Below are 22,413 nucleotides of genomic sequence, written 5' to 3' on the forward strand. Positions count from 1 at the left end.
TTCTTCCACCACTTTTGGCAGAAGATATCCTCACCCTCGCCGCCATTCTCTCCATCTATTGTCACCTGAGAGTGTGGGAAAACCATGGCAGACCGAGCCAGAAGGCCTGGATCCAAATTCCAGGTCTGCCAATCACTGCAGGTGTGACGGCAACGTAAGTGAATTAGTAGGTGTGTGCTGCTTAGCCCTGTGCCAGGCACACAGTAAGTGGTCAGTTCCTTCATCTAGAGAACGGGGTAATAATATGTGTCTTCATCTCTCACATCTGTTGTTAAAAGCACAATGCTATACAAATAACAGTTGTTAAAATTATAAATGTGCAAGACACTGGAAGGAAATGTACTGTCCTCAGTCTTTCAAGAAAAGGCAGTCATTAATGTGAAAACCCATTTGCTTTTCCAAACAAACCAGCTTCTGACCTTGTAAATCTTTATGGCTGATCTGGCCTCAGTTATTCAGGCGATATGCAAGTGTTGCCCTAATTCATGTATGGGAGAGATCTAACGCAACAAGGGCTGATTTGAGGACACACTACCCCTTTGAAAAAACGGTGAGAAGTACTTTTGATGTTTCAGTATCAACAGATACTAAAAACCAGTGGTAATGGAAACAGAACACTCTGTTTCTCTGATGCCGCCTTCTCTCAACCTGTGATCGCGTGTGGGGTGGCCCAGCTCAGCAGCGGCGAAGGCCACGGGGGTGGGTGAGGATGCCGTTCTGTTTTTCCACCATCACGGCAAGGCTACTGACTCTTCCGTGACCACATCTTGTGCCTGTTCCCTTCACCTGAAAGGGGAAGGTACCCACTATTCATCCTTCTACTCCAAAAACTGGGAGGGGCTTCTCCTAGAGGACCACAACATTCCTTCAAGGCCTAGAGGAAATCTTGCGTTCTGAATGTTTTCAGAAGCATTCTAACTACACTTCACCCCTAAATTCATCTTTAGTTGAAACTAAATCTCTTTTATCAGCCCAAGGGGACAACTGAATCCTAATTCCGCTTTTATGAGTGTGTTAACATCCATCCTATAGCAGATTTTTATACTTAGACTAAGACAAAAACCTATCAGTGTAATTGGTTCAGTCGATTCAGAGAGCTCAGCAGCATGACATGTTGGATGAGTGGGTTTTGTTTGTTTGCCTTTGGGCAGGTGGAACAGTGAACAAATTGATTCTCATCCCAAGTGTGAACCTTTTGTATTGACTTTGAATGACACGTACTTTTCTATTCTGTCTTTAGAAAAACCAACTAACTTTGTTATTCCTCGTTTTACATTTGACCTTCTCAGCTTTCTTGAATCCAAAGCATAGCTACTGGTAAATGTCGAATGAGAATAGTTACGCTGCAGTGTTAGCAAAGCGTTGAGTGGTGGAAACAAGAGTGGGCGGGCCATCAACCCGAGGGCCAACCCCTGGTTCCTCTATGATCCACGTGTCAATTTTATCTGTAAAATGTTGGCTTTACAGATCGGCTCTAACACTCCTCAGATATTGGTAAGTGTTACTGTTCTCCCCGAATAAAGAATCAATCGAAGAGCTGGGCATCTCCTTGCGACTTGGAGGAGAAGACAACAATGAATGTTGTTTCCTTCCAGTGTCTTGCACATTTATAATTTTAATTATAATATATCCATTAAGATACTAATTTCTTCTAAAAGGTAAAAAAAACCATATAAAACCAAAACATTACATTGCAACACCTTCAGGTTTACATACACTTTTGAAAATCTCATTGCTGAGATTTTGGAGACCAAATTCTCCCAGAGGAAGACAGGGGAAACAGAAACTGAAATGAAAAATGAAAGAGATTTGTTTGAGAGAAACACTTTATCTCATGCTCCTTTCAGAGAATTTATTTATTTAAAAGAACTTATTTCAGAAACGGAATTTTGGCATTTTCTTCTGTCCCAGATTCTACAAAACCCATCCCAAGGAGGAGATGTTCTTCATCACTCCTCCGAGAGGGGTACTGGATTGAAATGCTTTTGCAAACGCTGCCCCTGAGCCTGAGAGCACACCACAGCATGTTAACCAAATCCCGCAATAAGTAAACCTGTTTAACTGCAAGGCGTCTCTCCCCCAAAGTATTTAGGCACAGGACACACATCCCCAGAACATCCTTAGGAATGTTCTAGAAAAGAGCATTCCATTAACTACCAGTTAGAGAAAAAGAGCAGGCCTGCTAATAATCATGGAGGTTTGACAGATTAATAACCATCAGTTATAGCTCATGGTGGACTAAGTAGTGTTGTCAGCCTCATTGATGAGGAAATTAAGGTTCCACCTAGTGACTCATGACAAGCCTTGTCAGATGCTAGTGTCCTGCCTCCTGGGTAAGGGATCGTGGTGTACATTAGTGCTGTTAAGCAGCATTGCCAATCTTCTTCCTTCTGGGCATATGGTAGGATTGTTCCTTCTCACCCACTTGGAGTTAAGTGTGGCCACGTGACATACTTTGGACAACAAAATCTCAGCAGACCTGGTATGTGCATAGTCTGAGCAGACGGATGGAAGAATCAAGTATAGTGCCCCATTTCCACCTTTTCTCTGTCATTGCAACCACTGACGTTCCAGATGGTGGGCCAAGTTCATGAATAAGGACGGCATGGAACACATCTCCCTTCCCCCAACACATGCAGCAGCCTGCAGTGGACATGTGGAGTGGTCAATATACAAACTATTCTAAGCCACGATAGAGGGGCTGATTGCCACTGAATGTATCTCCCAGACTGTTCCTCCTCATTCTGTGGCACATCTCACCGCTCACAGTATAACTACAGAACCAGCTGAAACTGGTCTTATTTTGCCTCTAGCAAGATACTGGTTTGTTTTTCAGGGACAACAGAAGAAACCAGTATTTGGCCAAAGCATGCATAGAGGAGAGAATTGGGACTTCAATAACACCCAGAACCAAAGTCTCTCCATCCCATGGAACCAAAGGACTGGGACATAACTGGAAACTGAGTGCCAGAATCCTCTCAGAAGCAAACGGTCCATTTTCTAGGAACATTGGATGCTGAAGCCCTTCGCCATAGCGTACCGTAAATGGCCAAGTCCCAAAGCTCCCCAGTTGAAACTTGCCCTCCCAGTGCTTTCGCATGCCAGCATTTTCCCCTCAACCTCTCTTAGAACCCTGGATCAGAACACAGATTTGAGCTCTGCCTCTTGCCTCCTTGCTGGTTGAGCTCACAATAAAGTTATTTCTTTTTTTAAAGCCAGTGCCACAGTATTGGCTTCTACTGGGCAGCAAGCCCTGGCTTGGTAACAATTGCTGTTGCTAAGACTCAGAAGCCACGTGGTCCTCACTTACCATACAGGTTAGGGTTCTCGATGTCCATGCGCTGCTTTTGAGCTTCAAGGAAAACACGGATGTTGATTCCTCTGGCTGCTGAGCCACAACCCAGGAATCTGGCTGGAATCTGTGTGCAGATGTCTGGCTCGTCAGTACCAAACCCCAGATCCAAGAGAATCTCCACTGGATCATTTTCCCAGAATTCCAGCCATTCAGGAATGCTGCAGTAAAAAACAGGAATATCTTTATCCAGTGAGAGTTCACTTACCAACAGCCATTTTTTCCTAGTCACTTCAACACCCCAATCTGCTAGAAACTGAGTAAAAGAGAAATCTGAATGGACAGATGGTGCCTTTCCTAGAGCTCAGACGTACTTATTTGAAGGACAGCCCAGCACCCCCATTCAGGGACTGCTTGCTGTACCTTACATGCAATACCCATGACTTCACTTATGTGGCTTACCATTGAACAATAGGCAAATGTTCCATTCGACAGGGCAGGGGGATGGTGGGGCAGAAGCTACAGCACCGCACGAAAACCACAGTGGGATGGTAGTTGACGGCAATACAAAACAGGGGAAACCCCTGAGACAGTAGACACGAAGAAGACTATTTCTAAAGAGTGGCAGGCTGGGGCGTCCCCAGCTACACAACTTTGTTGAAGATATGCAGACAGGCTACAGGAGCGATGTTTCAAAGCAATAATTTTAAGTCTGTAGGTTGGGTTAAAATATGTTCTGTGTATTTTTGGACTTGAATAAGAAACAGAAGTGCTTTCATCAAATTGATTTTATTCAATAGCTTTGGCACTTAAAATGATAACCTTCAGTTATCAGGAAATTATGGATACAAACTCACTTCCTAATTACTGCACCTCTCAGTGACTGTGCAGCTGAACGTGTAAAGCTCATGGGCTCTATGAAAATCATGAGGGGTTTCTAGGTTTGCTACCTTCTTTTGCTGAAGTTTGTTGGCCTTTACTTGACATGCACACAGAGGAGCTTGTTTGAGATACCCCAGTAGTTTGGACACTTTTTCTTTCCTGACTCCATTGTTTAAATTGAATTAACTACAATTAACTTATTTACCTGTTCACACATTCAACAATAGCCACTTATAGTCTCGCCCAGCAGGCCAGCTTACCAGGCACCACCCGACACCCCTTTGACACTTTCTAATGAGCCATAGGGGTCTGGGGCTTCGCTCTTGATTAGATCACTGCAGAGCAGATCAGCCGTGAACCTTACCGTGGGCCTTCAACGGCCGGCTTGGATGTCTTATCTTTGAAAAGGACTGGGGAGCCGGGGGTGGCAACCACCTGACACCGTAACATAAGACAGGTTCAAGGGGGAAACGTTCTTGCAAGAAATCTATTGCATTTATTGTGTATGAAAGATTTAATCTGCTGTCTTTTTTACCTTATCCTACAAATTCCCACCTTACCCACTGATACAAATATTTGTGGAACATCCATCAGGACCTGGGCTGTCTTCAAGGCACCCACGGCACACACAGGAACAAACGCATAAGTCCCGCCTTCCAAGGGCTCACGTTCTCATGGCCAAGAGTGAAATTATTGATTGATTCGTCATGAAACGTATTTTCAGTGCCATTAACCATTTTTTATTTATATTTAATTTTACAAGAAAATGAATATATCCATTAAGAGTTCCCTTAACCAAAAGCCACTTTTTTTCTAGTCACCTCAACATAAAATGTACTCACCTTTTAAAAATTATATTACACATACGGAGCTCTCTCCTCTTGGCCACCCCCCCACTTCTAACCCCCATTCCTGCCAAACGTATACATATGAGTAGTTTTACAGACACTTTCTAGGTAGTTAATGCATGCTCCACAGTTTGTACGTTTTCTTTATAAATAGTAACATATTCTGTGGAGCTTTTGGCATCTTGCTTTTTCCCCCCTAAATATATGACTTGAAGATCGTAAGTTATTATATATATAACTACCTATTCCTTTTGTCACCATATGGAATTCCATAAAATGGGAGCCAATATTACATATGACCATTTCCTCACTGACATATAATCAGCTGATTTAACTGACCCCTTTATATTCTTCTTGCAAGTTGGAGTTTAGAAATCCTGATTCATTCTCTCATCCATCCATTCATGGATTTCTCAGGTGCCTACTTACAATTTCACGAAATCCACTGTTGCACAGAGTGATTTTCCTGGATGCACAGTGCCTGGAAATCACATACCTTTGTGGTATACTTGCTGCAGAATGGCACGAGTTGAAACTGGTCCCTCTGGATAGGGTGGGAGTTTCTGGAAACTGGTGCAGAGATCTACAGTGGGGGGTGGGGTGGGAGGGTGGATACCAATGAGATGTGTCCACTTAGCCCCCTGGGCCACTGCGAGTACTTCCCCTCCAGAGCAAATCTGCACGTCCTCATCATTTCTAACAGTCCCACAACGGCCACCGCTCAGAAGAAGGGAGAGCACACAGTGGCGGAGCTGTTCCTCCCTTCACGAGTGTTGTCTTCCAGAAGGCAGGAGAATTTAAGTGTTAGGTGCCCGCTAGTGCTCATTAGGCAGGTGACAGCATGTCTCACTTTAGACAGATGGCAAGTCACTGGGAAGCCTTTCAGGAATGACCTTTGCTAGGCACTGACTTTCGGGAGGAAGGTAAAATTATGTGATGAGAGAGGCACAGGGAGCAGCCACTGAAGTGACCCTCATTCACTCTCATCACGAAGGACTTCGCAGTGCCTGGTTAGCAATCTCAGAGTACTGCCCCCAGGCTCCTCAGGCCAACCACGCGCAGCAGTTAACAAACTCCTACACTACTGCAAAACCCAGTGCCACTCTACCCAAAGAGGCTGGCGTGGCAAGGCATTTGAAAGCATTTCCAAACAGAATGGAACCCTGTTATTATACAGTTGGCCTGCAGATAGCACAGACCCACCAGAGCTACACCTCGCCTCATCAAATACAACAGCCAGTTGGCACAACATTGGAATTTGTCAAAGAATACGATGTAGACAACAGTGTTCCCAAAGACACCAAGGTGTCCTGGTGGGCAGCTGAATTCACCCTAGTCCAGTCCATTGTCAGTAAGAACAGCTGGGCCCCACCTCTTTGCTCAGTTGCTTCTCTGCCTTAAGGCCAAGGAAGTGCAACTCTCCGAATTGTAAACTCTGTTTCAACAGACAGCTGGGCTCCCCGGGAGCCATGAAGGTCGGCATGGGATGACCTCCCGTTTGTTGCTTCACCCCAGTTTGTGACAGGCCCACCATCATTCTGTTTCACTCGGGGTTTGAGGGTCACACCTTATTTTGTAATGTTCAGCAGAGCTCCCCCAAACTGGGCTGGCCTCGATTCCAGGGGAAGCCACGTGTCATCCCAGTTCTAATCAAGCCACAGGAGCATGAGCGAGTCACTGACCTTGACCCTCAGTTTCCTCTTCAACAATAAGAGCGGCCTCTGTCGTCCTCTATGGCTCTACGATTTTTCGATCAGCAAAAACAACTAATCCTTTAAGGGGGGAAACTAGGACGAAGTAGCATTTTTGGTGTGAATTGGTAGGGCCTAGGGGATACAGTGCTGAATATTGGGGCTTCGATTAACTGGAACTACCCTGAAAGTGCAGGAGCGGCTGAAGCGTGGGAAGCAGAGCTCCCGACCTCCAAAAGCTCACGGTCTAGTTCAGAGTCCTTAAACCAGGGCGTGCCCAGAGCCATCCCTCCGGAAGTCTTGCAAAAACACCAAGTTCTGAACTCTATCCCTAGATTTTCCAATTCAAAGTGTCTGGAGCGGGGATCAAATTTGTTCTACTAAGTTCTCAGGTGACGTGGATGCCGCTGTTTGGGACCACTTCGAGACCTAGTCTCTACTCAAATTAAGAGACTCTCATTGCTTTCCACCTAACATTGGAAATTATACATATTATTGTCCGGCAAAGAGCATGGGGTTAATAATGCTGGCAATGTGAAAACATGAACAATGTAACTGTCTTATGAACAGGTCCTTATGGACAGCTGAATTACAGGAGAATGCCATTTATGCACCTCTTACTTAAATCCCCCGAGTCAGCACTTGTTGATTTAATTTGCGCATGCCTTTCTGACATGTTCAGAACCTGTTTCTCTCGAAGCTGGTGAAAATGTTGTAGGCACTGTGGCTCAACCAGTGACAAGATCCCAAGATCTGTGTCATTACTAAGAAACCCCCTTCACTGCAACTTCACTAATGAAAGACGTGGCCATAAAACCCCAGAGGGAAGCGGCGCCAAGGCTGCCACCTACCTCATGCAGTCTTGCACGGTTGCGTGGACCATTGCTTGTTCAGGCGAAAAAGCTGCAACAAAAAGGGAAGAGGGAGACTTAATTTCCTTTCATCTCGTGGTGGGTTTTCTCATCCTCAGATGAACCAACACGTGATGACTGCCACGTCTGGGACCGTACAGGCACGAGACCAAGGCCTCTCTGTAGTGAGCCAGACAGAGTGTGATTAATGGCTAACCTGTGTGACAAGCACTTGAGGAAATGTGGCCCTTGCTCGGTGAGAGGGAAGCCAGTGGCGAGTGAAGCAGTCAGCAATGACTTCGTGGAGACAGCAGTGCTTATCTTGGGTTTTTAAGAATGAGGAGAATTTGACCTGGAAGAGAGATGTTGCTGGGAAAGAAGAGAGCTGATAGCAAGGGCGGAGCTCAGCGGCAGGGCCGTCAGATCAGAGGGCATTTGGGATTCTCTCTCGTGGTTCACAGCAGGATGAGAAGCAAGGGCGGGGACAGGCAAAAGCCACAGGCAGGACTCCACGTTCACTGAGCGTCTTTCCTTCATTTGTACCATCTCGTCCTTAAAACAGCCTTATAATTTAGGGCCTGCCCGTACTTTTCAGATGAAGAAAAGAGACACGCTTTGAGTAAGGAGCCCAAGTCACACAGTCACAAGAAGCGGATCCGGAAATGTATCATTACCTTTGTTTTTCATTATGGCAACAATATCACTATTTACTTAGTATTAACTTGGTGCGAGGTGATGTGCTAAGCAAGTAACGTGCACAGACTCTTTTAATTCCCACAACAAATGCACGAAGTAAGTATTATTAATCCCCACTTATTAGAGGCAAACTGAGGCTGAGAGGGACTGAATAAATTTCAGCGGCCTACAGGACACCACAGCTTATTGTTGTTAGTTGCTGGGTTTTTGTTTTTGTTAAATACCATAGTGCCAACAGAATGTCTCGTAGCTTATTTGAAAATCAGAAAGAAGAGTTTATATGTATTTGTCGGGACACAAAAATCCATTGAAGATTTTTTGAGCAAACAAGGAAATGTGAGAAGGATAACGCTGGAGGTCCATTCGCCTGGTTAGCGGTGCTGAGGGTAGAGGAGAACAGCGAGACCCTGGGGAACAGGGAGGCCCGTTTGGGGCCACTGCACTGCTCAGAACCTGTGTCACACGTGGCACCCCACAGCCGCATCCTTCCTGGGTGGGGGAGAAACCCAGAACATGGGCAAGTTCCTCAGAAGGTCCTCCCGTCTTCTTGTGTCCTCTCATTTGTGGTTCTCCGAGGTGCCAGTGAGTGACACAGATAAAACTGGGGACCATCGTCAGCCTGCACTGCTATGAAAATGTGACTTTTTCACTGTAAGAAAGATAAGAAAGACGTTTCTCCCTACGGGTTGGGAGGAACCTGAGAAAGCAAATGGAGCGACTGGAACCTGTGAAGGGAGCTGCAAGTGACGAAAGGCCCGTTGGCCTGGAGCCAGAGTCCTCGTGTGGGTGGGCGTCGACAGAGAGACCACAAGATACCAGTGAACCTGTCTCTGAATGCTACATTTGGGGGTGGCGATAAGAGTGCCCATAGTTTTCAGCTGTTTTTTCACGGCTCAGTGACTGCTGGATGGAAAAGGAACGCTGGTCTAGGGACATGAAGACTAGAGATATGTAACTGAGGTGTGAGCAAAAAAAGATTCTTAACTCAGCCTCGAACACACAACTGCCTTTGAAAGAGGTAGAGAACAGGTAAAAGTCTGCCCGACATGACAAGTGGAACTCCGTGAGCACAGGAATCACGTGGGGTGGAAACACACATCTGGGATACAGGTTTAAAAACGGGGTAGGGGTGGGCATGCCCCGTGCTGCGGCCCCCAGCCCTGCTCCCGCAGCCCACATCACCAGGTGATTACGTCACTTTCCCACGGAGCCTGGACAGGCTCCCCAAACCACCAGAAACTCACTAGCAGGTGACCGAATGAGATAAAGCTCATCTGCCATCCGTTGTTCAGAATAAATGGCGTGAGTGGGTTTTTGAGAAAAACAGTAATTTCAGAGTGCATGCCTCAACTTCAGAAATCGCTAACTCGAAGAAAATACACAACCACTCACAACTCACATTCCAGGGAGCCGCTGCCGAGGACGGGATGTTGAGGCAAATGATCACGATGATGATACAAATGTGCCATTTTCAAATGTCCTAGGTGACGTCTGGGGACAGACACCCATGTAAGTCAAAATATCGGACTCAAACCTATGTACCAAGTTAGAAATGAACTTAGAACCAAAACTCCAGTCTTTTTTTGCCCATTACATCAGTGGTTTTGAAACTGTGGGTTTTAGCAGAGAAATTCTTTGGCAAAATTCTAATCATTTACATAGACGAAAAGGGAGCTGTTTGGACGGTGTGGTCCCATCTGCTCCTCCCTCACCCTGTGAGGCACCTGCAAGACCCAGAGTTCTAAGGCCATCATTTGTTCAGCATCCAACACCCCCCTCCCCCCGCGGCAGGCCTGGCTAACCCCCGGCGGCCCTCTTACTGAACTCGGCCCAGTCTCGGGGCTTCTCAAACCACGCGGCCGTTGCCGACTGACGTGGTCACATGAGAGAGCCCATTTGCCACTTTATTAACCACGCCACAGGTGCAAGCACAGTGTAATCTTTGACAGTCACATTAATGACTTGATGCCGTAATAAATTAAATATGCTGCCCAACATGGAAGGTAAAATAAATATTTATCAATTTTAAGCAATGTTTTCTCCTCTCTCCCTGCTCCCCTTGCTACCACTACCATCTCCACCCACTGCTTCGCATGTAACTCACAAAGGCAGGTTCCCTTTGTGCCTGGTCGGCCTGTCCAGCGAATTCTGGAGCTGCTGAGCACCTCTTCTCTCCTAAAGCATCCCGGGGTTCTGCCCATCCTGCCGGGGCCACCGCTCTGGCCATGGTCTCGGTCTTTCCTGGTTGTCTGACACTGCTCTGGATTTCCTGGGACCTGTGCACAGATGTGCACATCCAGGCCAGGGGTCTGGCGTTGTGGCCACAGTGAATTGTTCAAACGGTCCCAGAGGAAACGCTCTGTTTTCAGATATGGATGAGGAGGGTTAGCTCAGCCTTGCTGTGGGTTCAGACACCCTAGCCCTGCAGAAAATCTACTTGTCCGGAAGACTCTGGAGTCCTGGCCCAGGGCATCTTCAGGAGATTCTAGGACCCATGCAGAGCCAGCAGCCTCACTCCATGGACCACACCCAGCGGCCCTGCCATCCATGTTCAGGAGCTATCTGGTTGCCAGGAAACCAAGGGAAGCCAGAAGAGGAAAAGAAGCCCCTAAAGGCAACATGTTCTCCATGGAATGTGCAAAGTGGAGTGGGCCAGGTCACCGGGAGGATATTTCCTGGCCAATGACACATGCGAAAGCCTTACCCAACCTCAACCCCGCTGGGAGAGGGCCTTCTCACCTTCCCCCCTCCCAGCTCCCCATCAGGCCCAGCCATCACTGAACGGGGGAGGTCAGGTGGGGTGCTTGACCCCCCTCACCTGAATCCTGCCCTCTCTGATGCACAGTGTCGGCTTTTACATCCTCTGTTGGACTCACACGCTTTCTCCTTGATCTCGTTTAAAGTGACAAGAACGTCTATCTCCATCTAATACATTCAGACACATAAGCCTGCTCGGCTGCCAAGCTCAGACTTTGGAAAAAACCCAGCCAGGGAAAATCAATATGATTTTTTAAAAATTCACAAGAGAAGCCCGTTTTTAAAATAATAAAATTATGAAAAATTAATTTGGTTCATCGCTCCATTTCCTTCTGGCATTTCCAGGTGCCCTGGGCCCTGGTAAGCGTGCGACTGGCCTTTCCAGCACTCTGCCCTGGCAGCTGAGAGGCTTGGGCAGAGAAGTGTGAAGATACCGTTCCTGGCCTGGTGGGCGAATGTTGTTGTTAGTTTATTTTTCCTTTTTTCCCTTTGCCCCTTTGTAAGGTAAACTTCCTGGAGCCTGATCAGGGTTTACTAGGGTCAGGTCACCTGTTTTCAATAATGAACTTGAACTGAGTGGCATAAGCTGGTGGCCCAGTTCCCACTGGCATTGGGATCCCTAGAATTTCCTTAAAGCTCAGAAAACCCAGCAACACTGGCCCAGGCCTCTTCGGGGCAGCAGCCTGTTGGGGGCGACCAGCTCTGCAATTCTGTTCTCTGTCCTGCCTGCTCAGTTCAGTAGTGGTTACCTGCCTGGCTCCCGGGGGCATTTGAGTCTGCTGCTCAGATCAGAGCAAGAACAAGCAAACTGCCTGTTGCCCTGGATTTTCTCCAGCTCCTGCAGGCACCAGGCTTGCCCTGGGCAGAAGCTGAGACCCTTACGGAGGTGCCTGTATTCACCACAAAGCCTGCGTGCTGGGACCTCCTTCATTCCTCACTCACTTCTCTGGTTGCTTGGTTTTGATATATTCTCCAATTTATTTCCCCTTCCAAGACATCTTTATTAGTTTTATAAAACCAGATTTTACTTTCTAAAAGCACTGGGGGGTGAAGAAAGGAAAAAAGAAACGAAGGCCCTGCCCTTCCCGAGTTTCGCGAGGGTTGATTTGGAGGAGAATTGCAGCGAGAAAAAATGTGCCCTGCCCTGTCAGGGCAGCCCGCTGCCGGGTGAAAACGCCAGCTCTGATTCCCTTTTAGAGACTCGAGTCTGCAGCCACCCCGCCGACTGTTCGGTGGACGCCTGCCATCTGAAGCAGCAGACACCGCACTTAACCCTGCAAAATGTATTACTGGGGAAGATGGCGTGAGATACGCAGAAGGCACTAATTAGCACCTTTATTGGCTTAGAAAGCATTTTTTATTTTGGTTTTCCTAAGCATTTCTGACTGATTCATGGAAGACATTTGGTTCTTTGGAATATCGTCCAATAGACTAATCAAATTACATTTTCACAGGGCTCTAAAATAATAGCATTCTGCAGCTTTCTGTATACTTAACCCCTGCATGACCAAGGCACTTAGAAGAGGCAGCAGTAGGGTTTGTCTCATTTGATGAATTATTAATCTCTATTCTGAGAGAGAGAGAGTCAGTCAGTCTTCATTCTCCCTGACACTCATGCTTAAAACTTCGAAGCCAATTGTAATGCTTGGTTCTTCTTTGTCCACATACCTGTTTGGTGCCATAGAAACATAAGCCCTAATGGATGTGACTGCTGTTGACTCGCCCTCTCTATCCCACTACTGATACCCACCCCAAGCGTGAGGTCACAGGAGCTTCATCTCAAGGTGTGCACCTTCCTCCACTGCCAGGGAAAATGCTGCAATCTGTCGTCTGCCTTCGCAGGAACTGTTCAGAGTTCACCACAACGGAGATGGCAAAGGTATGCAGGCCTGCTTCAGTTCCCTGGTGCTGCACTGGTGGCATCTGGCACTTATGACTTGTGACCCTCTGTTCAGGTGGACAAAGGCAGGGCTTCGATATCCTACTCAACACATACCCTGGTTACAGCCGCGTGTCCTTTGGCTGGAACCTGAGATGACACTGCTTTGCCACCCTTCTCCTAAGACATTGAGTGAGATTCCTTCTTTCTGGATTTTTAGGGCACCTGACAACACCCTATTTAACAGATTTAACAGAAACATTTCTACCTCTGCTGCCTAGCCCGAAACCATCGCTCCAGTCTGCCCATCTCTGCAGGCATTCCTGCACACGTGAGATTTTCTTCGCAGGCTGTGACTTTGTTCAAGCTCCCCCCGGCTTCTACCAAATGACATGGTCTTGCTTTGCCTCTTTGTTTTCTTCAAAACCATATCTCTCTTTGTGTGACTAGTTCAAGCCTCACCTCTTCTTTGAAGATTTCCCGATCTGACTACACCATCTTCGTCAGGGACCCGTTTTACTAAGATCTTCTCGTTGATTAGCTTTGGAGAAATCAGACATGTTAGAGGGAACTCCTGCCTCAGGGGAATTTATAATTTTGTTTGTGAGGCTGATCATCTCCCTAATAATTTGAGGCAGCACAGACCAAAGGTCATACGCATGGAAGCCATAATGGATGTGACTGATTGAATCTCTTAGTGCAAATGTCTTATTGGGAATATGGAAGTTAAGTCAGGACTCAAAAGAAGGGCAAGAGGTGAGCAGAACCGGAAAGATGTTAAGGCAGAAGGAACTGGATGAAGAAAGAAACGAACTAGGGATGTGATCAGAGGGGATAAGACTAGAACGTCTTTTAGAGAATCGGTACAGGCTACGTCCAGATTGTAATGGTCCCAGAGAGTCAGAGTGATGTTCTTCAGAGCAGGAGCCATAGATGCCACGTCTTTGCACCCACTGCCTTGCACAGCTCTTCGCTCTGAGAGCTTTCTTGTGATAAGCATCACGGGAACATCTACTCTGTTTCACTGGATTTACTTTGACCTTTTCTTGTAATTGAGACCACAAAATTTAGAATTTGATTTTGTAAGTTCTTACGGTTTAATCAGTTCCTCGTGGAAAGAGATGAGTTTACTCATCAGGGACCTCCTTGGGGACTGGAGAAGAAATGTCTAAATATTAAAAAAGGACAAGTGATTTAACCACCCTCAAATAACCCGTGAGGCCAAGCGGATCTGTGACGGACACAGTCCCTCCGCTGCGGGAATCAGTGCCGGTGTTCCCACCTGCAGTCGGGCCCAGATGTGTTGTTGAACAAGTACACGCTGTGTAAGCCTAATGTCGCGCGTGCATTTGGTGGGCCCGCCTGGCCTTGCGGCATCACGACGACACACCGAGTCAGGGCTGGTGTCAGTTTGTTCTCCAGTGGCGGCAATGGGTTTGCCACCAAGCAGCTCCTTTCCCCAGGCATTTCAACCCGGAATCTGGGGTTAAGGAGTCAGCAGCCTGGTAAGGACCACCCCGGACCATGGTCCATTTAGCCCCACGATTGCCTCCCAAGGCCCTCTGATTACCTCGTGTGTTGTGGTCATAGGAAGGTCTGTGGATCCTCACTGCGCCCAAACGAGAACCACACGTGTTTGCTTGTGCAGTTGGTGACCACTAAGAGGAGTTAACCTGCACTCAGTGTGCTGCTTCTGGAGTGGAATATTCCAGAAGAAATTGAAGGATGCCCACGTGGCTCTTCCCTAGAAACCATCCATGTGCCCTGTGAAGACGATGCCCTGGAGATGCTTAAACACGAGACTGTCAGACCACCCAGCTCAGATGCCCTAATCCTTGTCGCAGACAGGACAGACTGGGGAGGGACCATCCTTTGTGAAGTGCTTTAGTGAGATGTGAGACTCAGGCATCACTGGCAGCTGAAGAAGGAGAAAGGGCAGGTTGTGTCGTACAGGAGAAGCCCAAATCATTTCTATCAGTAAATAAGCTTGGGTAGGCGATGCAGCAGGGGAAGAGCCTTCAAAACCCCCAGAGCAGAGGTCCCGGGGTGGGGGGACAGACGGGGAGAGCCAGCTTTACTGACTGCTCCAGGGCAGCCGGTGGGAGGCGCCACACCCACCTCAGGACTTCTCTGACCGCCTGGGCACTCCCCTCAGTTTATGCACCTCCTGAAACTCCCTTTGTCTCCATGCTTCCTTCCAGCTATCATTTTAATTAACTGCTCCCTTTTACCAACTACTCCTCCGTCTTGGTAAGTACTTCTTTCCATACTGATCACAATAACTGCAATAAGTCGGGCGGATGCCCATGATACCTGCAATCTGAGTCTCACTGCAGGACCTCATGAGGCATGGTCTCCACTAGACGGCTCCCTGTGGGCGGTACTGGGTCACCTGGAAGGTGGGCAGGCACCTGGATCTTGTTGCTACTTCAGTGCGTCAAGTTTTAGAAGTGATCGAGGAGGGAAACGAGCCTCAGAATGATTTCCACTTGTAGTGGGTTGAATAGTATCAGCCCCCCATTTTATGTCTGTATCTGAAATTGCACTTCAGAATGTGTCCTTTATTTGGAAACAGGGTCTTTGAGGATATAATTAGTAAAGAGTCCTAAGTCCAATGACCGGTGTCCTTGTAAGAAAAGGAGAGGATGCACGGGGAAAGGCAGCCATGTGCAAACGTGGGCGGAGAACAGATGATGCAGCTACAGGCCGAGGGACGCCAAGGGTGGACAGGGGCCACGTGAAGCCAGAAGGAGGCAGAGACAGATTCTTCCCTAGAGCCCTCCCGGAAAGAATGACCATGCTGACAGCTTGCTTTCCGACTTCCAGCCTTCAGAACTGGGAGAGAACACAATTCTCTTAAGCCGCTGAGTTCGCGGTAATTTACGACGGCCGCCCTAGGAACCACTGCGGCATTCCGCATCATGCTAGGATTGTGGGGGTTGTGACAGCTTTTTCCCTCCAGTGCTGACAACCTTTCTTTCTCCTCCTCAGTTCCTTTTCACTTCACCACGGTTCTCCTCCCTGCCACTGTCTGCACGACCTTCAGGTCCCCAGCCGCTGGTCCTGTCCCAGCTCCCACACTCCCCGGGGCAGCCCCTGGCTTCCCTAAACTCAGTGTGTATCCACCTCCCTGTGACTCCCACCAGCACACAGAGGGGATAGTGGGGTGCTGGGCCTCAAGTTTCTCCACCTGCCACTAACCAGCTGTGACCAGCGACCATGGCACCTGACCCCGCCATGCCAAGATTCCTCACCTGGAAAACACAAATGAATACCAGCCTCGCTACCACACAGGTCACTGGGTTTAGAGAGTGATGGATGGGAAAGGGCCTTGTAAAAGGGAAGGCTCCATTAAACCTGTGAGGAGCCATTCCATTATGATTAGAGACCTTGCTGAAGAGACAGGACCCGGCAGACGGAAACTGCATCTCCCATCTCAGAATCTCAGAGCCGTTCTGAGATCCTTCCTCCCCTGCGGGTCCTCACCTCATGTCTGCGCTGCTCCAGGTCACTGACTTGATTCAGAGGAGGAAGGGCCACGATTCGTGTTTCATTTGGGGGAAGTGACGTTTTTAATGCTGTTATTGACAACCCCAGACCCGGTGCCAGGCCGCCCCAGTGCCAGGCCGCCCCGGTGCCAGGCCGCCCTGTGACCCAGGCAACTTGAACCGCCAGGGACGTGAAACGCTGCCTGCATTCCCGAGGTTTTTGCCTTTCCTTGAGTCTGAACTGTGATGGAGAGAGGTACTTAATTTCGATTGTGGACAAACATCTCCAGAGATTTTGGCAGCACGGAACTTGTATATTAAAAAAAAAAAAGCTTGGAAAAGAAGAAAATTTCAATGATAAACCTTTTTAAGTAAAAATCCCAAATTTCAACTGGTTTGCAGCCAATGGTCACTTAACTTAAAAGGCAGTGGCAACAGTGAAATAATTAAAAACAACCAACTAAGGAACAGTTAGACTAATAATTTTTTCTTTAACCATTAAGCACCTAATTTATGTCATTTTTATATACATTATTCATGGCATTTCATCAATTTAAAAACATATTTTTTTCACATTTTAACATGCACAAAATCAGAACGTATCAGGATTGCCGTTCACTTATAATTGCCATGGCTTGTTGTTTTACTTTCTCATCTGATTGGAACTTATAAAGTGTGAGCACGTTTTATGATGACGGGGTCTTAGAGTCTATGAAATACAGTATTTCACTTAATGAAGATAGAAACTGTGAGACTTGTAATTAAATTTCTTTTTCTCATTATAATGTTCTTATCAAATCTCAGTGTAACAAGTCTGATACATGGTCCGCCTCGGAAACACATACTTGCATTGTTCGCTGCAGAATTCAGTCATTTACTCTTTTCGAGAACAAATGCATCGTTAGAGAGGATATAATTTTGAGACTATGGAATAGAAAGAAACTAGATTTAGGAATAAAACTACAATACACTGTGAGGAAAAATGAAACAACTTCATTTCCATGGTCACGTCTTACAAACTGTCCTCCTGGAACCCTGTGAGTTTTCTGCCAGAGTCTGAGCTACAGCGATGGCCAGGGTCCTGGCTGGCAGCCCCGACTGGCCGCTGGATGACCCCCGACCCTTCCTGCGCCTCGGTCCCCACACTAAACAAAGCGATGGCACTGGATGGTGTCTGAGATCTGTTCCACTTTGGAACTTCTGATCCTTTTCATCTGCAGAATGTTTATTTGCACAGACACGTTAATACATCTCCTACCCGGGTTTACAAAGCGTAACTGCTCCTGGGTTCTCTTGCCTTACCAGTGTGGTCGATGACTTGCTGGAAGTTTTCATTTACAGAGACACTAGAAGGAAACAAGCATTGTGAATCAGACAAGGTGTGTAAATAAATTATGCTAAGTTGCTTTTTAGCTAAATAGATGAGAGTAAATGCAGAGTTAGGCTTTATTAAAAAAGGACTTTCAGAAACCAAGGAGAAGCCAGGGACTGAAACAGTATTCTGTCTTGTACTTCTACACTGATACATAACTTTTGCAATAACAGAAAGTAATCTGTCAAGCACCCAGACAAAATGAAAACCCCGCCCTGGCTGGTGTGGCTCAGTGGATTGAGCACCTGCCTGTGAAGAGAAAGGTCACCGACTGGATTCCCAGGCAGGGCACGTGCCTGGGTTGCAGGCCAGGTCCCCAGTAGGGGGTGTGTGAGAGGCAACCACACACTGATGTTTCTCTCCCTCTCTTTCTCCCCCCTTCCCCTTACTCTAAAAATAAATAAGTAAATAAATGAAATGAAATGAAGTGAAAGTCCCTGTGTGCCCCACCCCCTTGTCCCAGCAGGGCTTCCCACATTGTTTTCATGGATCTATGTGAGGGAAATGTTTAACGGCACAAAGAAACACTTACAAGAATCCAGAGTCGAGCCACTGCTGAATACTCTGTTGTTTGGGATCTTCTACAAACGAGAAAGGAACAGAGCAGCCGGTCAAAGTACAACCTGCTGAAATGACTGTTTCATTACTCAGCCGCCACCCCCAGCTCCATTTCCTACGTATTTAGTTACATGTCACTGTGAGCGTATTCATGTTTTCCATAATCAGCCTTTCCTGAAAATGAAGTAAAAACTTGCCAAAACATTGTAACTTCAAAAAAAAAAAAAAGAAGAAGAAAACATAAAAGAGAAGGGAAGGAAACCACCAAAGAGCAGGAGATGTTAGAATAATTTTAAATTACCTGGCGTGAGTGCAAAAGGCGGAGAAGCACACTAGACTTTTGTCTTTCTCTTGTGGGATGGAAATCACCCCGGAGCCCCTCCTGATTGAATCACGACATTTACCTAAGGCAGCTAGCCAGGGATGTTTATTTGCAAGGAGCTCTCTGCCAGGTTAGAAACCAAATTTGCATTCATTCCAGGGACAAATTGCACTAGACTCCCAGGATTGCCAAAGGCACCCTGTGTTAAAAAGGCACCAGTCTTTTAAGGTGGATCTTTATCACCAGTACAACAAAGAGTCACCAGGCAAAAAGGAGAGGACAGAAAGGCAGTACTCCCTGTTAAAGACCTGTTTCCATTCTGGTTGGACACAGGCTACTCTGCGATGACTGTCTTTGAGTTTATCCTTCCCAACAGTGAGGTAGCTGAGTTACCCCCTCATAATGTGTCTGTCTGGTGAACCCAAAAGTCCAGAGGTGTTTATTCTTCAGCTGAGGTATTGTGATTGGACAGAATGAATCAGGTGGTGGACAAAGAAGATAAACCATCAGACAGTTACAATGGGTGTCTGACCTGTGGCCTGTGGGCCACATGTGGCCCAGGATGGTTATGATTGCGGCTCAACGCAAAGTCATAAATTTACTTAAGACATTTTTTTTTTGCTCATCAGTTTTGTTAGTGTTTGTGTATTTAATGTGAGGCCCAAGCCAACTCTTCTTCTTCCAGTGTGGCCCAGAGACGCCAAACTGTTGGACGCCCTGAGTGGAGGGAGAAGCGTTTTCTTAGCTACTACTCTTTGAGCTATTAAGTGATTATTGATGCTCTTGTAGGACCCAGCAAATAAAAGCCTTTCAATGGAATGCGTGAGGCCTCATGTCTCTGACATAGACTCTGCACACTTTGGGGTCCTGGGTGGCTTAGGATGGGGCACACTGGAGTGGAAGCCGAGCTCATTCTTCAGTTGTCTGTTTCCATCAAGAAGGTCTGTGCTTTGAGTGTCTGTAGGGAAAGTCAGAAGTGCCATTTCATAGAAGTTTCTGGAAGCATGCCAGGAAAACGGGTATCTTCAAAGCCACATCCTCGTTCCAAAATCATTTGTCCCCAGGCAAAAGCCGCTACACATCCCTCCCCACCCAGAGTAGGGAAGTTTCAGGCAGCCCTGAGGGCCCGTGCTCACCCAGACTGGGGACGGCAAGGCCTGGAGGCAGCTGCTCCTCCAGGGGAACCCACGCTTTCTTGGTGGACCTCAGGATGTCTCTCCTGCCCCTGTCCCCGCATTGAGGGCTGTCAGATCCCTGTGGCGCCTCCATCATCCTCAGAGAGTAATTCCACAGGCTGGTTTCAAACAAACACAAATGAAACACAGTGAGTCAGCTTTCAGGCGTGGCTCAGGGACAGGGCAAAGGGCAGGATGCTCACAGGCCAGTGAGTGGATCCAGGTTCACAATCTTCAGTTGCCTGGCTCACCCACCTGAGCCCAGCTCCCTGTTTCAATGCAGAGAAAGTTCCCCTCTCAATGGAGAGGCAACTGGAGACCAGGGACTAATGTGGCAGGCCACATTCACACTCCGTCACCAGGCCACATTCACACTCTGGTAGATTCAAGCTGCTGGTGGGGAATGTGGTGAGAGAGAAAAAGGTTGGACCCGTGGACACACCCAGCCAAGGAGAAAACTCAAAAACGATGATTAACATAATGAACATAATAGGTAGCCTTCAATTTTTCCAAGTCACATCTATAAAAATATTTTCAGACACCCAAAATATATATAAAAAAAACACAAGGGCTTTGGCAACAAAACAGCCTGGCCAAGTCTCATCTCTGCAACTTATTGTGTGGCCTAGTGTAAATGATATAACCTCTCCATTCCTCATTTTTTAATGGGGATAAATTGTACTGAATTTTCATAACTGTTTACCTCAGTGCGTAATTATTATGCTCTAGATTTAATGCTAGATTCTATACACCTGTTATTTAATCTATTAGTCAACATAGGAAATAATCGAATTGTTACAATTTTGCAGGAAATTGAAGAGCAGATGGGTTAAGCTGCAAACCCAAAGCCAACGGGCGTCAGAATTCAAATCCAGGCCCCGGCTTGCAAGCATGTTTCCCTGACTGCGAAGCGGTACCATCTACCCTATCGGGACAGTTAGAATATATTCTGTGCATGGTGCAAGAAACATGTGCCGCCCTGTAATCTCTTTGGACGTTTATTAATGTCCTTATGGTCAGACAGCAAGGAGACAGAAGCTTAGCACAGCTGTGGAAACTGTTTAAACTCCCCAGACCATTGCCACGTGGAGAAAAACAGCCTCCCTCTTACTCACCAGAGGGTTTCTAGTATATGGCTGAATTCCTGGCACATAGTAGGTGCTAAATAAATATGTACAAAATCAAATAGCAAAGCTAGGGTTCAAAACCACACTTTCTGATGACATCATCTACTTGAATTTGCATTAGTTTATTCTTTAAGCTTAGAGAAATGACCAAATAGTCAAAGACCTGCTTCCGCAGCATGTCTTGCATCCTGGAACTTATGCATAATCCCTGACCACACGACACGTACACCACCATTTCTAATCGGTGTTGCAACAAGGCGAGTGATTCAGACTTATTGTGGACATCTGAACATCCTAAGTAGAGGTGAGCATTCTAGGTGCGACTGGCAGTAAGTGTCTCCTTACCTGCTTTTTATGTATAAACATCCTATCATTCATTGGAAGAATAAACATGCATTTATTGTTGTAACAGTAAACTGCTGCAAAAAATTAATGACAATTGTGATGACTATTAATTTTATGTAAAAATAGCAATTATTAGGAAATTTTAATTAGTTAAAATTTGGGCAAAAGGTGGACAGTTAATATCTATATTAACAGTGAGCAGAGTAAATTTCAGAAAGTTAACTAGGAATATCCTCTGGGAGGAGACAAATGTTTATAAAAATTTCAGGGATGACACAAGACAAAAATAATGCCAATTATGTTTCTAACCCTTACAGAACTACTTGGCAGACCAGAATTCATAATATACAAAAATAACCTATAGAAACTGCATTTAATTTTTAGTTACTTAATTTTACATAAGCTTTGGGTCTTTTGAGTAAGAAAAAAAGTTCTTTTTGGCAACGTCTTGCGCGTGTGGATTATAATCAAGGGCATCAACTGACAGCGCAGAATTTCACCAGGAGGAACCACCCCAAAGTCATGCTAAACCACACGCACGGGACTATCAGACTCGATAACGTGTCAAGGTTTGAATAAAGGAGCCATCTGTCATGGGAAAATGAAACCCCCCGGAACGATCTCGCCCCTTTGCGACCCCGGCTGAACGTGGCCCCTACTCAGCAGGAGCGGTTCTGCTCTGCAGTGGGAGCCGCCGCTGTCTCGCAGCCGATGGTCCTCAACCGTTGCTGCAGGGCCCTAGTGTTGAATTTTAGCCTCGCTACCCCTTTTTCAGCTACAACATGAAACATTACCAAGGCTTCCGATCAAAGTGCTGCCAGCTCACTTGGACTTGGCTTCGGAGCAGGGAAAAGCCTGTGGGGGAAAGGGGGGGCCCTTGCCAAAGGCCGGGGTCAGGGGCCACTTTGTAAAAACATTCTTTTGCTCCCAGCTTTGGCAGGTGCCCTCCCAGTTAGAAAACATGTCTGCTGGTGGAAATGGATTCTCCGAAGCTTGAACGACTGTCCTTTGGCTCCCTCCCACTGGCTGGATCTCCAGAGCAGCCTTCTGGAAAGGGACACAGCTCAGGGGGCAGCCCTGACTTGCCAAGTGGACTGACAGGGTGGACGTTATGGCACATGGCCTCTGAT

General features: G+C 46.8%; 1 protein-coding gene across 3 annotated transcripts in view; it reads right to left on the bottom strand.

Moving 5' to 3' along the window:
• Positions 1–22,413, bottom strand: part of ITPRID1 (ITPR interacting domain containing 1) — an 88,701-nt gene that overhangs the window by 47,149 nt on the left and 19,139 nt on the right. For 2 of the 3 annotated variants that reach the window (XM_045197381.2, XM_024562920.3), the window contains exons 2-7: positions 19,773–19,930; positions 18,289–18,337; positions 17,687–17,730; positions 7,565–7,616; positions 5,519–5,605; positions 3,311–3,513 (exon numbers count right to left, since the gene is read on the bottom strand). In XM_045197381.2, coding sequence (XP_045053316.2) covers positions 3,311–3,513; positions 5,519–5,605; positions 7,565–7,616; positions 17,687–17,730; positions 18,289–18,337; positions 19,773–19,908 — 571 coding nt within the window. In that variant the 5' untranslated portion in view covers positions 19,909–19,930. The remainder of the gene's footprint in view (positions 1–3,310; positions 3,514–5,518; positions 5,606–7,564; positions 7,617–17,686; positions 17,731–18,288; positions 18,338–19,772; positions 19,931–22,413) is intronic. The other variant, XM_045197382.2, reaches the window with a different exon arrangement.

The sequence above is a fragment of the Desmodus rotundus genome, chromosome 6, assembly GCF_022682495.2.
Source record: "Desmodus rotundus isolate HL8 chromosome 6, HLdesRot8A.1, whole genome shotgun sequence".
Classification (NCBI taxonomy): domain Eukaryota; kingdom Metazoa; phylum Chordata; class Mammalia; order Chiroptera; family Phyllostomidae; genus Desmodus; species Desmodus rotundus.